This window comes from Ichthyophthirius multifiliis (genome assembly GCF_000220395.1).
Source record: "Ichthyophthirius multifiliis unplaced genomic scaffold scaff_1120509251363, whole genome shotgun sequence".
Lineage (NCBI taxonomy): Eukaryota > Ciliophora > Oligohymenophorea > Hymenostomatida > Ichthyophthirius > Ichthyophthirius multifiliis.
Window position 1 is genome coordinate 14348 of NW_004085946.1, and position 23093 is coordinate 37440.

Here is a 23093-nt window from a genome sequence, read left to right on the forward strand (position 1 = left end):
TATATTTTTAAATTTAAACAATATTGTTGCTTTTTTATTTATTTAAATTTTTTTTTTTTTTTAGTGCAATATATATTTTAAAAATTAATAATAATTTATTTATATTATCATTTAACTTTTATTATATATTAATATATTAAATCACTTAATATAAATTATATATAAAAGCTTTTATTTTCAATAATATCAGTATATCTTTTAATATGCTTTTTTAATTAATTACTAAAGTACTTGAAACTTTCATTAAACATAATTAATTTATAATGAATATTTAAAAAATTAATATCTTCACAAATATTTTTTAGGTTTATTCTGCATTAAAAATCTTCTTTTTTTTAAAAAAATTAATTTTCAATGTGAAATATATATTTCTTAGAATTTTATCTCCAAGTAATAAATTTACTAGAGGCATACAAACCGTCTAAAAAAGCTTTATTTTTCATATTATTTGCCATATTTAATTATTATCTTTTCAAAAATAAAATCGCTTCAGGTGTACTTGTCAAATTGCAAATATTACAAACATAGTTTTCATTTGAATTATGCTCTCCGTACATTACTATTCCGAAATTTATTGATACTTTTGATTATAAAGGGTATATTTTTAGTGCTATGGTAGTTATTATGCTTTATATTGTTAATAATATGTTATCTTCTTCTAATCTTTATGAATTTATTATGTCAGAAAAACAAAATACTATATCTATATTTTATTCTAATGGTTTTATTAGAAATTTATCTATGTTTATTATTTTTGATATTTCAGCAAATTTTTACTGGCTAGGCTATTTTTCTTAATTTTTTTTAAGTTTTTTTTATTTTTTTTCAAGTATTTAAATTTCTTAGTCTTCTTAGTCTAATATTATACAACTTTTATCCATAAATTAGTTTTTTTTTTTTTTTTTTTTTATAATATTATTTTTATAAATTATTATCTATTTTTTTTTTAAAAAATATTTTTTATTTCAATTTTTTAGAATTTATTATTAATATGTAAATTTATAATTATTTTTTTAATAAAATAAATAATAAAGAAAGTGCTCATTTTTTCTTTTTTTTATTATCAATCCCTACCCCTCCTATTCCATTTATATTTATATAATGTCTCGCTTCTAATACATCTCCAAATTTATTCTTTTTAGAATAATCAAGCACTACTATTTAATATTTTCCAGGAGGAAAATCTTCTGGAAATTCCAAATTTTCAATTGTAGCAACTCCATTAATATTTTATATAATTAAAGCCTTTTTTTTAATAAATATTTGTGTGTGTTTTTTTTTTTATTTTAATTATTAATAAAATAAGGACTTTTTCTTTATCAGTTTCCGAAGGATTAAATAAGTTAACTTTTAATTCATCTTCCTATTAGCCTTATTAAATATTTTTTTAGCTTCTTTTTTTGGAGGAGCTTTTTTAGCGTTTTTTTTAATATCTTCTTGGTTTTGTTACTTTTTTATTTTATAATTTTAAATTATTTTTAAGAATTTATTTTTTACTTCTAAAAGTTCTTTTTCACGAAGGGCTTCTTATTCTCTTTCTAGTTTAATTTTTTCTATTTCTTATCTTCTATTTTATATTAATTGTCTATAATCGAATCTAAATTTAAGTATTTTCGGTTCTTCTTGTTCTTTTCCTTTTTCGGGAATTTATTATTGTACTATTTTTTATTTTATTTTTAGATAAAGTTTTTTTTTTATTTATTTTTAGAAATAACTTAGTTCTATTTTAATTTTTCTTCCTGATTCACAATTTACTGCTTCCTTTATATTTTTTTTTTTATTTATTTTTTCATGTTTTTATTAGATTTTTTTTGTTTATTTTAAAATTAATTACTGGAGGTGGTTACATCATTTTTGGTTAATTAAAATCAGGCATAGGTGGTGGATTTTTAATTTTTTTATTATCTTTCTGCCATTATTTTATCATTTCTTCAATTTATTCCTATTTAGGTTATTAAGGATCAAGGATATCAGGACCTTAATAAGCAGTAAAAATCTTTTTTTTATTATATAAAAAAGTTAAAATAAATTTATACCATATATAATTTATTTTTATTTTTATTTTATTTAAAAAATAAAAAAACATTTATAGTGATTGGTTTTCCACAAATTTCATATTCAATACAAGGTAAACTATCCTCAGGATTTTTATTTTTATCGTCTTTTTTTTTATCATTTCTATTATTTTCTATAACTTCATTATTGATTTCTTGTTCAGTTTTTAATTTCGATTCTTCAATAATAAATATATTACTAACAACTTTTTTTTTATTTTAATATATATATATTATACAATAAAGTAATTTTTTTATAAAATAAAAAATACGCTAAGGAACATCTTCTGCGAAAATTCCTTCATAAATAAAATTTGATTTCAAAAAAATAAATTTCCCTTTTCCATTTTTTTTATTTTCCTTAAATTCTCCTTCATAGATATATTATTCTTCATTATTTTCAAAAATACCTTATAAATTTTTAATATAAGAAAAATATTTATTTATAAACAGAATAATACCTTATCCATCTTTTTTCCCATTTTTCATTTCTCCTTTATATTTATTTCCATTAGAATATGTAATTTCACATTTCCCATGTGGATTATGATTAAAAAAATATCCATCAATAGTTTCTCCATCACCCATAATTAAGTAACCTTTTTAAAGTAAAAAAATTATAACATATCTATATTTTATTATTATACCCTTTCCATGTCTTATATTATTTTACCATTCACCTTTATAAATTTCACCTGTTTTTGCAAAAAACTCTCCATATCCATCTTTTTCTCCAAACTTAAATTCTCCTTCATAATAATTTCCATTTGAATATTACATTTTTCCTCTTCCATTAATTTCTCCTTTATCAAATTATCCCTTATTTTTTGTTTGTTTTATTTTTCCCTTTTTTTTTTTTTTTAAAAAAAAAAATACTTCATAATATGTTCCATCTTTCATTCTTAAAACACCTTCTCCTTATTTAACTCCATTTTACCATTATCCTTCATATTGAAAGTAATTATTTTAATAGGTAAATATTCCAACTCCGTTTCTTTGTTTTGTCCATAAATCTTTATCACCAACATAATTCTTTTTTTTATTTTTATAATTAATAAAAAAATATTTAATTTTAATAATTAAATTATATTTGCAATTTTTCTGTTAAAATTTATATTTTATATCTGCTTTTTTATATATTTTATAAAATAAACAATACATCACGAGTTTATTTTATTGTTTTTTGCATATTTTTATTCTCTTTTTATTTTAATTTTTTTATTTTTCTTATTTGAAACTTATATTAATATTTTTTGTTTTTTTTAGTAGATTCTTTTTTTTTTTTTAGAAAAATTTATTATTTTAAATTAATTTATTGTACGTTTATATATTATATTATTTATATGTATTTATAAACAAAATTAAATGTAATTATTTATTATTTTTCACATTTATTAATTATCCTATAAATAATTATTATAAAGTTAATTATTTTATTATTTATAGTTAATATCTTTTTATAGTTTATCAATTTCATTTATTTGATCTTGATTTATATTAATTTAATTTTACTATTGTTTTTCATTTGTAATATTAATTTTATTCTTCTTATTAAGTTGATAACTTTTTATTTAAATTTATTTATCTTTCTTATTATTATTATAATTTCGTCATTTTTTTATTACTAAAATTAATATCTTCTGAAATTTACTTCATTTTAAAATTAAAAAACTCTTGTAATTCTTATTTAGAAATTATTTATTTTTCTTAGTTTTAATCATGAAATTATTTTTCTTAATGTTAAATTTAATATTCCTTCTTTATATTCGGAAATATTCTATTTTTTAAGCTTTCAGACTTTATTTAATATTTATTTTTTTATATATACTTTTTCTATTCATTTTTATTTGTTTGATCTTTTTCAATTAAAGCTTCATCGTTATTTGAATTTTTTTAAAAAATTATCGTATTTTTTTAACTTGATAATTAACTTTTTTATTTACTATTATTCATATATTATGAATTAACATATATGTTGCTTTTGAATTGATTTTTTTCACTTTAAAAATTATTAATTTTTTAATTTATTAATATAAATTCAAGTAATTATTATAAAATAGATTTTATTTTACATTATTTTGCTGATGTTTTAAGAATTTAATAAAATGTTTTTTTATGTTTGATTGATATATTTCGGCCTATCTAAATATTTTTCTTTTATAACCTTTAATTATAATATTTATTCGTTTTTTATTACTTTTATAAAAAAATACTTAAATATCTAATTTAAGTTTTTATTATTATGATAAAATTTTATATTTTTTTGTATTTCTAAGCTACTGTATTTTTTATTATAAATTTTCATCGTCTTGTCTTTGAAGTTTTATTAATCCAACTTATTATAATAATTTTTATCTCTATTTATTTTTGAAAAAATACTCCAAATTTTAATCTCTAAGCATTTAATAATTTTACAATTAAGAATCTTATCTTATACAATCTACAATAAAGTTTTTTTTCTATTTTATTTTATTTGAAAAAAAGAAAAGAAAGATAAAAAAATTGGATTTTTAAATAATACAATAGTTCTTTCTTTTGCTTATTAACTATTTGATTAAATCATTTTTTTATTATTATAAATTTTTTAAAATATTTATTAAATTATATTTAATAAATATTTTACAAAAAATAAAATTTTTGAATATAGTGTGAAAAGAAAATACATATTAAATTTGTTATTAATAAAAATTAAAAATATGATAAATTCAATAAATATTTTTATATAATATTAAAAACCAATAAACTTATAATAAAATAGATTTTTACACTATTCTTTACATATATAATATTTTTTTTGTTAAAAAAATACTAAATAAATTTAACAAAGGTTAAATAAAAACTTAAATATTTAATATTTTTTATTTATATATATTAAAATAAATTATATATTCATTATAATTTAAATGTTTAAAATATCTTATAGAATTAAAATTAGACAGACAGCTATTTTTAAATTATATCCTTTAATAATATAATAGCGTATTTTTTAAGAAAAATACGAATGTATATTAAAATTCAAACTCTAAAATAATAAATAAAATTTATATATAGATATTTATAAGATTAAAGATATTTAATCAAATTATTTAATAATAAAAACAAAAAAATACTAGAATTATATTTTTTTATAAAATAAAACAAAAGCCTAAAAATATAAAATTAATAAAATAATTAAAAAAAAAATATATAAAAGTATCTATAAAAAATACAAATAACTTAATTTTTTAGAAAAGTGAATAAATAATATAAAATTTAAAAATATAATTTAAATAATAATTAATATATTTAAAAAATGTATTTTTTAACAAAATATTGCTATTATTTAAGCAAATATCCATTACCAACAAAATTAATAACTTCAGGAACACTATTTGGACTAGGAGATTTAATAGCCTAAAAAGCAATAGAAAAAAAATAGAAGCACGAATATTAAAGAACACTAAATTTAATTATTTTTGGAGCATTTTTCGCAGCTCCTGTATTACATGTATGGTATTAAAAGCTGCCCATATTTTGTGAATAATATATATTTAAAAGATATTAAAATCTTTCGAAAATTCAATAATCAATAATAGAAATGTCTATTGATTAAACTGTTTTTGCATTTAATTTTAATATTATGTTCTTTATATGTATTAACTACTTAGAATATTATTCTCTTGATAGGGGTTTTTAAGCTATTAAAAATAAATTAGGCGAAACTATGATTGCAAATTGGTATATTTGGCCTTTAGCTTAAATTATTAATTTCCAATATGTTCCTTTATAATATAGAGTTTTATTTGCTAATATTATTGGCTTATTTTGGAATGTTTATCTTTCATATATTTAACATAGAAAGAATTGATGTTTTATTATAAATATAAATATGTATATTTTATTGTATTTATTTGTTATTTTTTATGATTTTAAAATAAAATAGTTTTTAGTATTTAATAAATATATTTTTTTTTATTAAATATATAATTAAATAGAATATTTATTTTTAATTATTAAATATTATAAAATGTATTATTTTATTAATAAACATATATAAATAAAATACATTTTCGAAATATAATTATCTAAAAATAAAATTATTTATACTTTTTATAAATTATTAATCTTTTTAAAATATTTAAAATAATTTTTATTTTATTGAAGAAATTTTTTTTTTTTAAATAAAAAAAATAATTTTTTATTTTACTAATAAAATTTCACTAATATATATATTTTTTATAAAAAAAATTATCTAGTTTTATTTTTTTGATTATGTTTTTTTATTTTTTTTAATTAAAATAAATCATTCTTAAAAGTAATAATTTATAAATGTTTTAATATTTTATTTTTTATATTTATCTTTTTACTAATAGTTTATTTAATTCTATATAAACCATTCTGGTTGCCTTAGAAATATTAAAATTATTGCATAAGAAATATTTATTCTTATTAGAAATTTTATCTTTAGAAATCTAATACGATAATTAGATTTTTCTTAATAAATAATTATAAAATGTTAATTTTTAAATACTATTTTATCTATTTAATATTCTAAAAAATTATTAACTATTTAAATCATATAAAAATCTTTAAAAATAAAAATGAACTCATAAGTTATAGAAACCGAATTTAAAAAATGTTTATACACTAATAGAAGTATAGTCTCTAAAAATTTCCTTCTAAAAAAATAAAATATAAATAAGAAAATTATAAACAGAAAATAAATAGAATATGATAGCACATAAACTTTAAAAAAATAATCCAATATAAATTTTATAATTATGCTTTTGAGAATTTAAAAAAAGTCTAAGTTTCTAAAAAGTAGGCATCCAGATATAAAAAATTGCCTTTTTTTCTAATACAATTATCCTTTAACCAGGAAAGAATTAAATTTTAATAAAGTTGCTATAATAACACTAAAAATGACTTACTAATATATAATTTAGTCTTTTTAAATGTAAAAGTAAAATATATTAAAGAATCATCATTCCCAATAATATAATTATTTTGATTTGATTATTCAAAAACACAATTTTATGGCGTAATCTTTTTCTGAAACTTTTCCTTTATATTCAGCGCTTTGTTAAATATAAAATTTTAGTTTTTTTTTAGACAAATAATTGGATAAATATTAGACTATTAAGTTAAAACAAGTTTAATTTTTTTAATTATTATTTATTATTTTTTTAATGTTTATATATATATAAATAATATATATAAATATAATATTATTAGAATGAAAGTTTACATAATATTTATAATTTAAATATAAATTATAATTATATAATTTTTAGTTAATATTTATAATCAATATAATTATATATTTGACAAGCAAAAGTAAAAAAGATTCTTTAATAAAAAATAAATATTAATTTATATAATTTAAATTATTAACTTAAAGTTATTATTAAGTAAAGATAATCTATTAATTTTATAAAGTATATTTAATTTACATAAAAAATAAAATATAGAAAGTATTTTTATTAGTAGTTAAAATAAAAAAAGGCCACATTAATTTATTAAATTTACATAAATAAAAAGAAAATAAATAAATGCATTTCATTTTTTATTTTCCCTTTTTTATTAATCCCTTATATTTTTGATTTATTATTCGAGATTAACCTATAAAGGATCAATTTTAATGCCTTCTTAAGTAGTAAGTTCTTATTATTCTTATTTTAAATATTACTCTATATCATTTTTAAAAATTGGATACAAAGAATCAAAGACAGTATCAATATTTCTAACAGAGACAATTTATCCTTTTTTTGTAAAATAAATAAAAAGTAATAATTAAATTATAATAAAACCTGCAAAATGAACACTAATGACAAAAGCGAAAAATTTTCTTATTAAAGATTATTTTTTTAAAACAGTACAACATAAAATACTTCCAAATAAAGATCCAAAGGCAAATCCATTTTTTCTAATTTTATTTTAATATTCACCAACTAAATTAACAAAAACAATTCTATTATCTCTTTATAAATTTCTATTATAGATTATTTATTAGCTTAAGCTTTAACATTTTAAATACGATTTCGGGTCTAAACTTATTTTTTAACATTTCAATTCTTCTTCACCTTATTCTAATGCAAATTTTTTTCTTCCTTATATATCTTTGTCCATTTCAGTTTTGTTCTTTTAATACATGTACCTTAATGCTTATTATTTTTATCTGAATGAAAAGTCATTCTTTGATATGTATTTTTGACCAAATATATTTGTGAAAAAATTATTTATATCATTATATGCTACTTCTATATATTTTTAAAATCTTGATTCTATTCCTGTATATTACTATTAATTATATTGCTCTAATAATTTTTGCTTTAATTCTTCTTTTTTATATTTTAAGATCTATTCTTAGGCAGAATTTTCCTGTTTTTTCGGTTCAGAGGGTTTTTAAGGTAATATAAATTCTCGGACAGTATGGGTTTAAATTTAATTATTGGTTTTATTTTCCATTTTTTTTAATATATTTTTATATTTTTTATAAAAATAAAATTAAGATATAATTAAATATTTTTATTTTTTGAAATTATAAAAGATAATTATATAATAAACAAAAGGAAATGTTTAAATTTTAATATAAAAGATAATAGTCAATTTTTTTTAAATTTCTTTCTATTAAACAAAGAATATTATTTATTTTATTTATTAAAATTATAGTATTTGTAATTAGGATTATCATTATATTCTTGAAAAACAAATTAGTAATTATTGTGTGGAAAATATATTTAAAAATTTTTCTATTTATCAAAAAAATCTAAAATATAAAAAGGAAAATGTTTTTATTCTTCGATTTTAGAAAGACTTTTATTATATTTATTTTTAAGCGTTTATTAAATATCTATAAGTTTTAAAAAGGAAGATTATTTTTTAATCCTAAATGGAGAAATATTTGAATTTGATTATTCTTTAGAATTAATTTAAAAAACAATTTTCTATTCTATTTGTTATTATTATTATTAATAATTTTATATATTTTATTCAAAAGAATAATCGGAATGATTATCAACTAATTCATTTTAAAAAAATTAATCAATAAATTATCTTCTATCAATTTAAAATTAAGAAATGCTTTCTTTTATATATTTATTTTCACTTAAAGTATAAATTAATGATTATTCATGTCTTTAAAACTTAGTTCTTTAAACAATTTCTGTACTAAAATTAGTCTTTAATTTTTATATTATAATATATATATATATAAATAAGTATATAAATATATATATTTATTAATTGTATATTTATATTATTTATTTATATATATATATATATTATTTTATATTAATATAATATATTTATAAATTTATACTTTTAATATAACATATTCTTTATTAGGTTAATAGTGTACTTGCTTACAATATAAAGATATATGTCCATTTTTTTCACAACTACCACATTTACTCTTAAACATATCTATATTTTATTAAAACTGAATTTTATCTTTTATTAAGCAATATTTTTGGTAATCTTCTGGATAGTTTTTAATTATATTAATAAAGTTTGTTTTTGATATTTCTAAAATTTATGTTTGTCCTATTGATTTTGCGTTAAAAATTTTATCTTAATTTCCAAAAAATTCTAGTTCTCCGAAAGATTATGACTTTTATAATTCTTAAATTTAAATATTGTTTTTTTCAATTGAAATAGTACCATTTTATATAAAATATAATTTATCATTTTTATCACCTTCTTTATATATATATTCTTCGTTTACAAAATCTATCTAATTAAATTATAAACCTTTTTTTTTGTTAATATTATATATATGATAATAAATTTTTAATAATAACTTAGATTTCTAATAAACTTTTCTGAAAAATTATCCTTGAAAATTCTAGATTTATTTAATATTTATAAATTTATACTTAATTTGATTTTATCTTTAATTTCATTTGACAATTTATTATAAATTTCTTTTTCTTATTATAAAGTTAAATTATTATCCACTTCAAATTTGTATTCTAAATATTTTCTTATTTCTAAAGCTAATTATTCACTAATATTTTTAGATATTAAATATCTTTTTTTTTGTTTATTTTTTTTTTTTTTTAAAAAAAAAATTAAATCTTTTTTAAAATTAAATAAACGAAAAAAAACCTATTTACAATTGTCATTTCTGTTGTAAATTATTTTTCTTTTTTATTTAATTCTTATACTATAATCCCAATTGTATTAAACGAATATGCAAATATACCACAAGAAATCAACATAAAAACAGTATAAATGACAATTTCATAAATATTCGCAGGATTAATATCTCCCAAACCAACAGTAGTCATAGTAGTAACAGCCCAATAAAAGGCATATACATATTTAGTAAACCAACCTTTAATCTAAAGAGCTGGATCATATTTTTTAGTCCATGTATTTTCTACGTCTAAATGAATATCTATTCCAATAAATCCACAGGCGAACATATGCCCAACAAAAAGGACAGTAAAGGAAACTCTAAGAATTTTAATAAAAATATAAAATTTATTTTAAATTTAAGAATATTTAACGAAAAATCTCGAAACGCTTTTAAGTTTTAACAAAATAAGAAAATTTAAAGTTTAAACTATTCCTGTATATCCTCTATCACTTAAAAAAAGAGGAATCAAACTCAAAATATCATATATTAAGTTATTATCAATATATTTTTTAATTATTTTAGATTTGTCCATAACACATAGTCCTTTATCAAAATATCCTATATTAAAACTAATAATTATTTATAATATAAAGACTAATATGGATAATTTACTAAAAAATAACCTTTTATTTTTATATATATAAAAATAAAATAAAAAAAAAATATATATATTTAAAAATAAAAAAAAACCATTTTGTTCCATAAATTTATAAAAATTATGAATTTGCAACTGCTTCTATTGGTAAATAAGTAATTAAAAAAATTGTATTTATAAAATGAAGAATATCAAAAGCTAAAAGCTTAGGTGAGTTAGGGGAAAAAACAGGAACTTTTTAGATTAATTAACGTAAAAAATTTAAATTTAATTATTCCATATAGAATTGCTTTTTTTAAATTTTATTTGAAAAATCATTTATTAATAATAATTAGTTTTTAGTTGGAAAAAATAAAAAACTCTTTATTTTTGTAATAAAAAGAATCGTATATACACATGAAAGTAGCTTTTTTAAATGTAAAGGTAAAATATTTTTAGAAATTTTTTATGATGAAGAAACTTGTACTTATGTAACTAGTTTTTAAGGTAATCCGAAAAAAAATTATTGCTAATCTTTTACGAAAATACTTCTGTGTCGATTTTTTGAATCTTTTGAAATACATAATGTATTTTTAAGGCTATTATTCTAATTATTTGTATTTTTATTTTTAATTTATGTATCTATTATCCTTTTTATCTTTTAATTTATTATTTAAGAATCTTCGATTGAACTACTATTGCTTGATGAAGATTTTTTATTTGATGAATTCTTTTATTCATTTTTTATTTCAAAGTTATCGTTTATATCCTGTAATATTTTAAATTATGGCTTTTTGAAATCAGGGGTTTCTAGTTTTTATTTTATAATAAAACTATTGTTATATGTTTAGTTAATAATGATTTTTAATTATATACTTTTTTTACTTGTTTTTTGTATTATTAGTTTTTTAATTTATTTATGTTGTATTAATTGTATTTTCTTCTTAAAAATTATTTTATTTATTTATCATAATAAATTATATATTTTGCATTTTTATTTTTTTTCTTCTTTTAAATTATAATTTTATTTTATAATTATATTTTTAAATTTTAAATGTTTTTTATATTTATTCTATAAATATATTATAAGAAGAAAAATATTTATAAATATAATGTGATAAATAATTCTATTTTTTTAGTAAATTTAAAATTTCTAATAGTTCATAATAAAATTTATCTGTTTAAAAATTAGTATTAAATATATTATATAATTAAAATTAATTTTGAGTTAAATAAAAGTTTAATAAACAAAAATTATTAAAAATAATAATTTAAAATATATTATAAGAAAATATATATAAAAATATATATAAAATATATTATTATATATATATATATAATTGTATATATATATATATATATATATATTATATATTACTTATCATTTCAAAAAAAAATAATAATAGCCAAAATAAAACTTAAATATATAAAAAATAAATGAATAGTACCATTCTTTGTAGTAATTTACGAATTCCTTAAGATCGCCTACCAATAAGCTGCCGAAGTTTAATAAACATAAATCAAATACATACATATACCTAAAGTAGATGTGGATATTGTCATAAAACACAATGGAAAACAAGTGGATTTGACTGTGCATAAATGTAATTGAAAGATTATCAATTATTGCTAGATAGAGGTTGGAGAAGATGTGGCACATATTATTATAAGCCTGATTTTAATACATGTTGCTGTTAAACATATACTATAAGGATAAATGTTACTTAACATACATACAATAATTCATAAAAAAAAGTTTATAGAAAATTTTAAAAAATGTTGGAAAAACCTTCTAAAGTAGATGAGAATGAAATAAGTGAAAGTGAATAAAAAAGTGATGAAAAAATATTTAAATATGATAGAAATTAAATTCAGTTAATTGATGATTAATTAAATATTGAAATTAAGGAAAGAGTAATGGTCACATTGAAAATTTTTATTTAGAAAATTTAAGATAAAATAATTGAATTTTTCCAAAATCTTGAAATTTAAGAAAATCCGAGTCTTATTTTAGACAATAGGATTCTAAATAAATGCAAAGTATATAATAATAAGAACTTTGTAAAATATGGGACACATTCTACGAATTTTATGAGTATTTTATATAGGGAAAATTGTGAAATATTATAGTAATATTTTAAGAAAAAATATGATTTTTTCGAAAAATCTTACCTTTTTTTGGACTGTATTTTAAATTAGGCAATTTAAGAAAGTGAAGAGAAAATATTAGATTTAAAATTGAGTCATTTTGGAGAAATAAATATCTTTTACAAATGTGATTTATTTTAATAGAAATTAAAATAATATTTAATGTTAAAAAATAATTCAAATAAACATTATAAAATAAATAAATAAAAATAAACTTTTATGCCTTTAATAAAAAGAAATTTTGATATGAGAATTTTAAAGGCTTAATTTAATGAGGATAGTTATTAATTATATAAAAAATACAATAGAATTATACATGATAATAATAAAACTTCGAAAGAAAGCTATAAGAATTTTCTATGTTTATAAGCCTTGAAATATGAAGATGATGAGGGCTTATATGGCAAAAAAATTAAATATGGATGTTATCATTTTAAGTATTATATAGATGAATAATTGATTGCGGTTAGTGTCGTGGATATTTTGCCGAATTGCCTTTCAAGTGTTTATTATTTCTATGATCCAGATTATAAAAAATATAGTTTAGGAGTTATTGGGAATTTAAATGATATTGAACATGTAAAATAATAACATATTTATTTCCCAAAGTTTGAATATTATTATATTGGATATTATATTCATGGAAATAATAAGTTATAATATAAAACTAATTTTAGACCTTTTGAGATATTATCTTGTATTACTTATAGATGGTATAAACTTGATAAAATGACTGATAATGATATTTTTAATGCTTAAAGTAATAAATATAAAGATATGGTTATTGAAGATATGGATTTTTCAAATGAAGATATTGAATAGTTTGTCTAAAAGAAAATTTAATTGTATATTGGAGGAAAGTATGTGGAAATTAATAGAATTAAATAAAGCTTTATTAATTATTTCAAATATTTAATAGGATAACTTGTTATTATTTTAGGTAAATAATTATCTGAATCATTGGTTTTTGGGTAATATTGATTAAACTATTATAATTTATAGTCTCTTTTTTGATTATTTTCAATAAAATAAATTATTTAATATATTTAAATTGTTTTTTTTTATATAATTAGAATTTTATATTTATTAATATATATTTATTATTAATTTTCTACAGCATTTTATATTTTATTTTTTAATTAGATTTTCATGTTATTTTATTCATAAAAAAACCTTATCCTCTTATATTTTATTTATTAACTTCAAACTAGTTAGTTGGTTTTTATTTAGTTTAACATTAATTAAAATATGTTTGACTATTTCTAATAATATATTTAAAAATTAATTATGTTTATTTTATTACATTATAAACTGATTATATTTTTAACTAATCTAGGTTTTAGATTTACTATTACTAAAACTATACTATTACATTTATAAAAATTTTTATTCATTCTTTTTTTAAATAACTTGACTTAAATTTTTCATATCAACAAAAATTTTTTTTTATTTATAGTTTGAACGTTAGTTTTGTTAAAAGTTTGAAAAATCAAAAGAATTTTAATTAAAATTTTAACTTTTTTACAAAAAGGTTCTTATTTCTTTTAAAATTATATTATAATTAAATATATAAATTTATACGTTTTTAAAAATATGACTTTTTATTTAAAGTATTTTGATTGTCTTTTAAATTATTACTTAAATATATTTTATTTTAGTTAAGATAAGAACTCTTTTAATCAGTTGAAATTTGACTGTTTAGTTTTTTATTATCAGAATAATCCTAAAGAGTAGTTTAAGAGAAAATTTTTTATCTTTTAAAACAAAAATTTTGATTTTCAAGATTTTTATTAGATACGTTATTTTTTGAACTAAAATAACCAAATAATAAAAATTAATTATTTTTTAATAAAAATATTTACTTATTTTAAATAAACCTATTTAAAAATGAAATTACTTATTAATAAAATTAAAAAGGCCTAAAACTATTATGTCCTCCTTCAAATTCAATACATTTTTTATTTAAAGATTTACAAAAATTAAACATATTTTTAGTATGATAATTTAATATGAATTCATCATTCTTAGAATATGCAAATAATACAGGACATTTAATTTTTTCTACTTTTAAACAAATTTTTATATCAAAAATATCTACTCCATTTAAAACTTCTTTTATTTTATTTTATATTAACATAAAAATTCCGTCGAATATAATTTTGTTAATTTTCATTTTTCTTAGTGCTATTTCTTATATTAATTATTTTAAATCACTAAAACCACTATCTAATATTAAACAATCTACTTATGTTTCACATAAAATAGCAGTAACAGCACCCATACTTTTTTATTTTTTTAAATATTTATTTTTTAATATAATAGATTAATACCTTCTTCCCCATATTATTATTTAACCTATATTTTTTATTAAAAGCTTTATTTAACTAATTACACATTCTAAATCTTTACTTTCATTAAATCCCATAGTTACATATTATCCTTCGCTTTTTCCAGATCCTGAAAAATCAAAACTTACTAATGTAAATTGAGGCATTACATGATTTATTATTGCTGTAGATTCTACTCTAGAACCTTAATTTCCATGTAAATATATAATACAAGGTTGGAATTTTATTAAAGTATTTTATAAACTTTGATATATAGTGCATTATAAATTTTAATTTTTTTAATTTTTTATTATTAAGTCTTTTCGTTATATTATATGTCCATTAATTATTTATGTATTAGGTCCTTTTATATATATTTATAGGTTTATAAATATTTTTATTATGTATATATTCACCTAAATCCTATAAACTGTATTATTAACGTGAAGGTTATATTATATTTTTCCATATTTGATCGTATTTTTTTTTTATATTTATAAAAAAATCAAACATTTTTATTTTATAGTTATAAATTATATATAATTTATTCAACTTATTTAATAATAATAAATTTTATAATAAATATATAATTTTTTGGTTTTATATATTTTTTTTAATTTTTTAATATATTAAATAGATTAAAAGTCAATAAATTATTTTTATTTTATAAATTAAAAAATTAGACAGATTTTTGAATTTAATTTTTGGATTAAAAAAAAATAACTCATATTAATTTTTTATTTCCAAAATAAAATACTTAAAACAAAAAACTTTAAAGTATAATATTAAAAAATAAATAATAAAATTACATAAAATAATAAAAATAAATAAAATATATATATATACTTTATATACACTTATTTATTATAATTAAATAATAGATGTTAAATTTATAAAGTAAATCCACAGAAAGCCATTAATCCTATAGATAAAAAGGAAAAGCCTTTGAAGGCAAAATATATAAAGGTTTACTTTTAGATGCCTTATCTAAAACCAAAGTAGGATCTATTCCTTCAAAACTTGAAACGATAGTATATAAAAATATAATAAATGCTGCATTCGGGACATCTGAATAAAGATTAAAAACAAACCAAAATGAAATTCCAGGTCCAGGACAATATTAAGAAATACAATCTGATAAATGTATAAAAAAAGAGAAAAATACATTTACAAATTCTAAAAGAAGCATGTTTTCATAAAAATATGTAAACACAGGTCCTGGTCCAGGATAATATAATTAAACAATTGATAAAATATAAGTTGGTTAAAATAAAGAAAATTAATCAAGATAATCAAGAAAAGGTTTATCAATGTTCATAGGAATAGGACGAAATAAATACACAAAATAATATACAAAAGAGTAAATAATAAATCCAGGACCAGGTGATTACTACCCTAAAATACCAATAAGAGGAAAAAACGAAAATAATTACAAAAGTTGTTTTTTGACAAAAAATAAAAGGGATTAATATTTAAATTTAAATGAGAATCCTTCACCTTGTCAATATGAAAATATTGAAATAAAATTTTAAAAAAATAATTCCCCTTCAAGTTTTTTTTCTTTACCAACTGTAAAACATGTCAAAAAAAATAATGTCTAAGAATTGCTGAATTATTTGAATCGTTCTTCAATTTCTTAAAGAAAGAAAAAAAAAATTATACCTGGTTTTTAAACTATACCTGAGGAAGAGGCTTTTTATCCAGGACCATAAAGTTATAATGTTTAAGTGCACAAAAATAATAAATTTAGTTAAAATTTATAATATACTGATAAATAAAAATTTGGGTTTTTGTATGAGTAAATTAAATAATGTAAGGATATACCAGGTCTGTAATCTTATAAAAAAGAGGATTATGGATTTAATTAATATCTTTAAAAAAAATCTTTGGTCGCAGGATCGGCTTTTATGTCTGAAGTTAGTAGAAATCCTTATGGGAATTTATAAAATAAAGGAGGATAGTTATTATTATTACCAAAAATTATTGATAGAAAATCATTTCATTTTAATTTATAAGGGATATGGGTTAAATGAGTGATTGTAATATGGAATTATTTTTTTGTAAAAAAAAATAATCTTATAATGAAATTTAATTTATATCTATAATATATTAAATTTAAAATAAAAAAATGTTTATATATATATATATATATATATATATATATATATATTTATATATAAATAATATAATGTTTATAAATAATAGAAAAATATAGATTAGTAAAGTTACAAAATATAATCTTATTAAATGCTTTTATTAACTTTTTTTAATTAAAAATTAAGATTATAAATTTTAATTTATTAAATTATAGTAATAAATTATTTCTAAAGAAAAAAAAAAAAATTAATAAAATCAAAAATGTTATTTTTTATTTTTATTCATTTATATTTTCTTTTCTAAAAAATTTAGAAAAAATTTATTTCTATTAATTTTAAATAATAACTATTATTAATTTAAGCAAATTAGAAAATTTATTAATAAAATAAATATCATTATGATTTACGATAAAAGATAAAATTAAAAAAAATATAATTTATTATTATTAATTAAATTATTAAATGTATGGAAAAATATTATATTAAATTAAATTTGTTTGTTTATAATTAAAAAATTTTTAATAATAATGAAAATAAAATTGTTTTATTATATTAAAAAATTTAATTTTATATAATTTATTTTTGTTTTATATTTAATTTTTTGAAATAAATATTATTTTATAATACAAGAATGGTACTAAAGATATTTTTTTAAAAAATTTATATAAAATAAATTTCGAATTATGAATTAATTTATATTTTTTTAAATAAAAATTATACATAATTTTATAATATGAAGAGAAAAAATTGAAAAAAAATAAATAAAAATAGTTTCATTTAAGTTTAATAAATAAAATATCATTTTTACATTATTGAAAAATATATATATGAAATATATATATATATATTTCAAAACTTAACAGAAAAAAAAAATTAATAATAATAAGTAAATCATATTATTTAGAAAAAAAAATTGAATGTATAAAAGATAATTATGAAATATATATTAATATGAATATTACTTTTTATATTTTTTGTAATTTTATTTTTAAAAACTTCATCATAAAAAATGTAATAGTTCATTATTTCTAGCCTTTTTGTCTATTTTGTTTATAAAAAAAATGTAATAATATTTAAAAAATTAATTTAATATAAATATTTTTTTTATTTCTATAAAAATATTTATATTAATACATATATATCATGTTTTTTTTTATAATAAATAATATAATTTATAAAATTTTTAAGACTATCATATTTAGATTCAATAACAGTAAAATTATTTAGAAGAATCTAAAAAAAGCTTAGAAAAACAAATTAAGTTGATAGAATCTCTTTAATAGAAATTGATACAAAATAATAATAAAACTTGTAATAAAAACTTAATCTAAAATGTTTAATAAGACTTATAAAAAAAACTATAGTGTGTAAATAATAAAATTATAGATTAATAATATAATGAAATATAATTAAATATTTTAAAATAAAACAATTAAATATAATAAAATAATTATTATGCATAATCGAAAATTATTTTTAATGAATAGTAAACTTTTGATAAATATACTATGCAAAATACTTAAAATATGTACTAAAATTAGTAAATTTTTCCATACTAAATTATTGTTTAGAGGCCTTTTGAAAACAATTAAATAAATATTTTTAATAATATACAATAATTTTCTAATGATAATAAAGCTTAATTAAATATCTAAAAATAAAGTTAGGAAGGTTAAAATTAAAAAAATTAAATAAATTAATAAGATTAAAGAGAAAAAAATAAAGAACTAAGGAACCAAAAAATTTAAAATATAAATATAAAAGATAAAATTTAATAGTAAAATTAAAAAAATTAAAATAAATAAATATAAAAAGAAAGTATATACAAGTAAAAATTATAAATTATATATATATATATATATATATATATATATATATATATATATTATATATATATATATATTTATATTTTCATATATATATTATTAAAAATCAATATATATATAATTATTTTATAAATTTCTTTTTTTTTTCTTTTTTTATAATCCTTAATTTATAAAAAACATATTTTTTTTCATATTTTATAATAATATAAAAAATATATTTTTTATTCTATTTTTTTGCATTTATAAAATATATTAAGTACTTAGAATTTACTAGAAAATTAAAATGAAAATATAGTTCCTAACAATAATTTTGTTCGATATAGAAAAACTATTAAATTACTAAATCAAAAAAACTAACATTAAAACGAAAATAACAATCGTGATTTTATGAAATAATTATAATTTAAGAATTAATTAAAAATATTTATGCTTTAATGTCTTAAGTTTGTTATGTATTAAATTTATTTAGATAAATAATAATTATATCCTACTGATGAATTGTTTAATTAACACATAAATATTTTATATTAATTTAAGTATAAATATAACAAAACAGACCTTTCTCATATAACTAAAAATATTGAAAAAATAAATAATCAAGAATTATAAAGTTTAATATAAAACTAAAAAAACATTTAATATAAATTTTTACATTTAAAATTTTAGACTATTAAAATTATTTTATCTCAAATAATAGATAATATAAATTAAAGTTAAATAGAATAGGAATTAGAATTATTTAATAATTATGAATACTTAATTTAAAATCAAAGTAAACTAAATGAATTAAATAAATACATAGATAAAATCAATTTTTTTAATAAAATTAATAGAATATATATGAATAAATTCTGTTTATATTAATCAGGATAATAAGCATGTAAAAAAAAAGCATGCAAAATTTAATAGTTATATTGTAAAAATTATGTAATGAGTATGTTAAGGCATCCAAAATATATAGAATGAAAAATAATGATTTCATTTATATAAAAAAATATATAAAAATTTATAATATTAAAGATATATATATATATATATATATATATATATATATATATATATATATAAATATATATATATATTATTTATTTATATATATTTTTTTATATTTATTTAAAATATTTTTTAATTAATTTTTCATTTGATATACTATTAGAAATATATATATATATTTTAAACATTATTATAAATATAAAATTTTAATTTATATTATTTTATTTTATTTTTAAAAAAAATATATTAATTATTTTTATAATCTTTTTAATTTTAATATATTACATTTTTAAATTTTTTTTTTTAAAAAATAAATATTTTAAGTTCTCATTCTCTTTTTTATTTTAATAAAATATATTTACTATTTCATTTTTATAATAATAAATTAAATTATTATATATTATTCTATTAAATTATAAATTATAATTTTATATCTTAAACACATAATTTTGATAATTTTTTATATAATATATTATTATATAATAATACTAATTTATAACTATTTATTCATTTATTTTTTAATAATAATATTTTAAAATAAAAATTATTATAAATTTTTATTTTTAATAAAGTAAATCTATAATTAATTATTTATATTATATCTTTGAAAAAATTATTAATTCTATATAGTATAATATTTTTATTTTATTTTTGTTTTAAATTATATATATATAAAATATATAGAAAAATAAAAGAATAAATATATACAAATAAAATCAAATATTTATAGTATGTATTTAATAGTTTTTATAATATTAAAATATATATATATATTTCTGAATAATTATAATAGGATTTTTGATAATGAATCAATTAAATATATAATATTTAAAATATAATTAATATAAAAATATTTTTTATTTAAAAAAAATAAAATAATTATTTTTATAAAAATATTATAAAATCATTATAAAAAATCAAATAATTTCATCATCCAAACAATCTTTTTTTGATTTTCATTTTATAATTAATATTCAAGATTTTCTTTTGAAGTTTAATCTTCAACTTATTACTAATTTTCTTTATTTGTATTTTATTTTTAATCATCTAAATTTTCTATAGGTTTTTCTTCATTTTTTAAGAGATTATCTTTTTTTACTTCTTTTTTTTCTGATTTAATTTTATCAGTTTCTTTTTTGACTTCTTCTTTTTTTTGGCTAAATTTATGCTATTTTTTTCAATAGCTTTTTTTTGATCTTTTTTAACTTCTTCGTTTTTATGATCTTATTTTTTATGTTCTTCTTTTTTAATTTCTTCTTTTTTATGTTCTTCTTTTTTAACTTGCTTATCCTTTTAAACAATATGCTTTTTATCTGTTAGTTTATCTACATTTTTTTCAGCTGGTTTATCGTTATTTTTATCTGCGGGTTTGTCATTATGTTTTTCTATTGGTTTTTTAGTATTTGACGTTATTTTAGCAGCAGCTGTTTATGGTCTTTATTTTGATTCTTGTTTTTTTTCTTATTTTTTATCTTCTTTTTGTTCTTCTTTAATTAATTCTTTCTTTTCTTCTTATTTATCTTCTTTTTTAAATTCTTTTATTTCTTCTTAGTATTCTTGATTGTTTACATCTTTGTTTTCTTCTTTATTTTCTTCTTTGTTTTCTTCTTTGTTTTCTTCTTTGTTATCTTCTTTGTTTTCTTCTTTTTTTTCTTCATAAATATCTACTTTTTTATCATTAATTTTAACTATATTAATTTCTTCATTATTTTCTACTTTTTTTTGTCTTTTTTTCTTCGTTTTATTCATCTTTTTTTAATTATTTTTTTTCATGAGATACTGGTTTTTATTAAGTAACCACTTTAGTAGTTATTGTTGTTGTTGTAGTAATTTTTGTTGCTTTTTTTTCTTCATCATCATGCTTATTTTCATTAGTATTAGAAGTTTTCGTAATTTTTTATGCAGAAGGCTTAAATTAGGAGTCTTCTAATAATTTCTTTTAATTTCCTATATTTATTAAATATATTATGAATATTAATAATAAATATTATAAGATATAAATAAAGATAGAAAAAAATATTTAATAATATAATATTCTTTAAAATAATAATTATTAATAATAATAATAATTATAATTATTATTATTAATTATTATTATTATTATTATTAATATTATTTTGATTATTATTATTATGATTTTTGATGATTTTTATGATTTTTATTATTATATAGTTATTATGTTAATAATATAATTTTTATATTTATAAAATTTATAAATAATTAAATTATATTATATATATTATTAATATATATATTTTATTTTAGATAATTTTTGATTTTTACCTTATGTCAATGGTTCTTTTTTAAAATTAAATATTAAAAAAAATAAAAAAATATTATTTATATTTATAGATATTTAATATGAATATATTATTACATATTTTTTTAGATATAAAAAAAGATATTTTTATAAAAAATTATTTATTTATATATAAATATAAATATATATATATATATTATATTTATTTATATATTTTTTATTTTTAATAAATACTTATTTTTGTTTATTTACTTGATGTTTAAGGTCTATTTATTGTTGTTTGTTAATTTTTATTATGTTAATTAGTAATTGTTTCTTTAGATAAACTTTCGTTTATTTTATCTAAAGCTTATTATAAATTTTAAATTTTATAATCCTATTATTTATTTTTTTCTTAAAATTCATTTAATTATATTTATAATGGAGCTAAATATTCTTTTATCAATACTTGAAATTATTGATTAGTTATGTATTAATTTTCTTCCATATAAATTATTTATATAATTATTCTTTTTTATTTTTATGTTTATTTTTATGTTATTATCTAATATATATATATATAAAAAAAATCAATAATTTTTTATTTACTTATAAAAAATATATCTAAATTTTAAAAATATTTTATTTTAAAATATTTTTTATTATAAACGAAAAAGCAAAATTATATAAAATATATATATATATATATATATA

General features: G+C 15.3%; 4 protein-coding genes across 4 annotated transcripts, besides 48 other annotated features; all 4 read right to left on the bottom strand. All coding sequences in view use genetic code 6, as the record gives it.

Moving 5' to 3' along the window:
* Nucleotides 1-787: 787 nt before the first annotated feature.
* Nucleotides 788-826: a microsatellite.
* Nucleotides 789-831: a microsatellite.
* A 73-nt stretch (nucleotides 832-904) lies between these two features.
* Nucleotides 905-933: a microsatellite.
* Nucleotides 934-1041: 108 nt separating this feature from the next.
* IMG5_189450 (MORN repeat protein) lies at nucleotides 1042-10462 on the bottom strand (the record flags this gene model as incomplete). Its single annotated transcript, XM_004026791.1, has 10 exons — nucleotides 1042-1245; nucleotides 1835-1996; nucleotides 2085-2260; nucleotides 2327-2464; nucleotides 2516-2873; nucleotides 2931-3086; nucleotides 5361-5447; nucleotides 6100-6118; nucleotides 7723-7795; nucleotides 10240-10462. 10 exons carry the CDS (start codon nucleotides 10460-10462, stop codon nucleotides 1042-1044), a joined length of 1596 nt encoding a protein of 531 aa, XP_004026840.1.
* Nucleotides 1769-1817: a microsatellite.
* Nucleotides 5292-5329: a microsatellite.
* Nucleotides 6126-6174: a microsatellite.
* Nucleotides 6169-6215: a microsatellite.
* Nucleotides 6281-6323: a microsatellite.
* Nucleotides 7228-7262: a microsatellite.
* Nucleotides 7229-7262: a microsatellite.
* Nucleotides 9225-9341: a microsatellite.
* Nucleotides 9225-9345: a microsatellite.
* Nucleotides 9234-9352: a microsatellite.
* Nucleotides 9262-9333: a microsatellite.
* Nucleotides 9263-9309: a microsatellite.
* On the bottom strand, nucleotides 9355-10065 carry IMG5_189460 (hypothetical protein; the record flags this gene model as incomplete). The annotated part of the gene is made up of 2 exons (XM_004026790.1): nucleotides 9355-9785; nucleotides 9836-10065. Coding segments are annotated over 2 exons (661 nt in total), but the record flags the coding sequence as incomplete, so codon positions are not given.
* A 1297-nt stretch (nucleotides 10463-11759) lies between the features above and the next one.
* Nucleotides 11760-11806: a microsatellite.
* Nucleotides 11760-11821: a microsatellite.
* A 179-nt stretch (nucleotides 11822-12000) lies between these two features.
* Nucleotides 12001-12073: a microsatellite.
* Nucleotides 12024-12113: a microsatellite.
* Nucleotides 12024-12117: a microsatellite.
* Nucleotides 12042-12125: a microsatellite.
* A 2262-nt stretch (nucleotides 12126-14387) lies between these two features.
* IMG5_189470 (serine protease family, putative) lies at nucleotides 14388-15738 on the bottom strand (the record flags this gene model as incomplete). The annotated part of the gene is made up of 3 exons (XM_004026792.1): nucleotides 14388-15180; nucleotides 15229-15589; nucleotides 15642-15738. 3 exons carry the CDS (start codon nucleotides 15736-15738, stop codon nucleotides 14388-14390), a joined length of 1251 nt encoding a protein of 416 aa, XP_004026841.1.
* A 277-nt stretch (nucleotides 15739-16015) lies between these two features.
* Nucleotides 16016-16060: a microsatellite.
* A 1298-nt stretch (nucleotides 16061-17358) lies between these two features.
* Nucleotides 17359-17413: a microsatellite.
* Nucleotides 17414-18134: 721 nt separating this feature from the next.
* Nucleotides 18135-18165: a microsatellite.
* Nucleotides 18139-18163: a microsatellite.
* An 831-nt stretch (nucleotides 18166-18996) lies between the features above and the next one.
* Nucleotides 18997-19031: a microsatellite.
* Nucleotides 19032-19164: 133 nt separating this feature from the next.
* Nucleotides 19165-19244: a microsatellite.
* A 66-nt stretch (nucleotides 19245-19310) lies between these two features.
* Nucleotides 19311-19380: a microsatellite.
* A 750-nt stretch (nucleotides 19381-20130) lies between these two features.
* Nucleotides 20131-20229: a microsatellite.
* Nucleotides 20168-20246: a microsatellite.
* Nucleotides 20230-20274: a microsatellite.
* A 909-nt stretch (nucleotides 20275-21183) lies between these two features.
* IMG5_189480 (hypothetical protein) lies at nucleotides 21184-22860 on the bottom strand (the record flags this gene model as incomplete). The annotated part of the gene is made up of 3 exons (XM_004026793.1): nucleotides 22653-22860; nucleotides 21282-22087; nucleotides 21184-21208 (listed from the first exon to the last, which is right to left on the bottom strand). Exons 1-3 carry the CDS (start codon nucleotides 22803-22805, stop codon nucleotides 21184-21186), a joined length of 984 nt encoding a protein of 327 aa, XP_004026842.1. The 5' UTR covers nucleotides 22806-22860.
* Nucleotides 21336-21420: a microsatellite.
* Nucleotides 21470-21526: a microsatellite.
* Nucleotides 21581-21631: a microsatellite.
* Nucleotides 21597-21796: a microsatellite.
* Nucleotides 21612-21796: a microsatellite.
* Nucleotides 21638-21796: a microsatellite.
* Nucleotides 21711-21811: a microsatellite.
* Nucleotides 21838-21897: a microsatellite.
* Nucleotides 22184-22274: a microsatellite.
* Nucleotides 22187-22249: a microsatellite.
* Nucleotides 22187-22252: a microsatellite.
* Nucleotides 22209-22319: a microsatellite.
* Nucleotides 22559-22614: a microsatellite.
* Nucleotides 22567-22614: a microsatellite.
* Nucleotides 22591-22623: a microsatellite.
* A 53-nt stretch (nucleotides 22861-22913) lies between the features above and the next one.
* Nucleotides 22914-22939: a microsatellite.
* Nucleotides 22940-23007: 68 nt separating this feature from the next.
* Nucleotides 23008-23038: a microsatellite.
* Nucleotides 23039-23093: the final 55 nt, after the last annotated feature.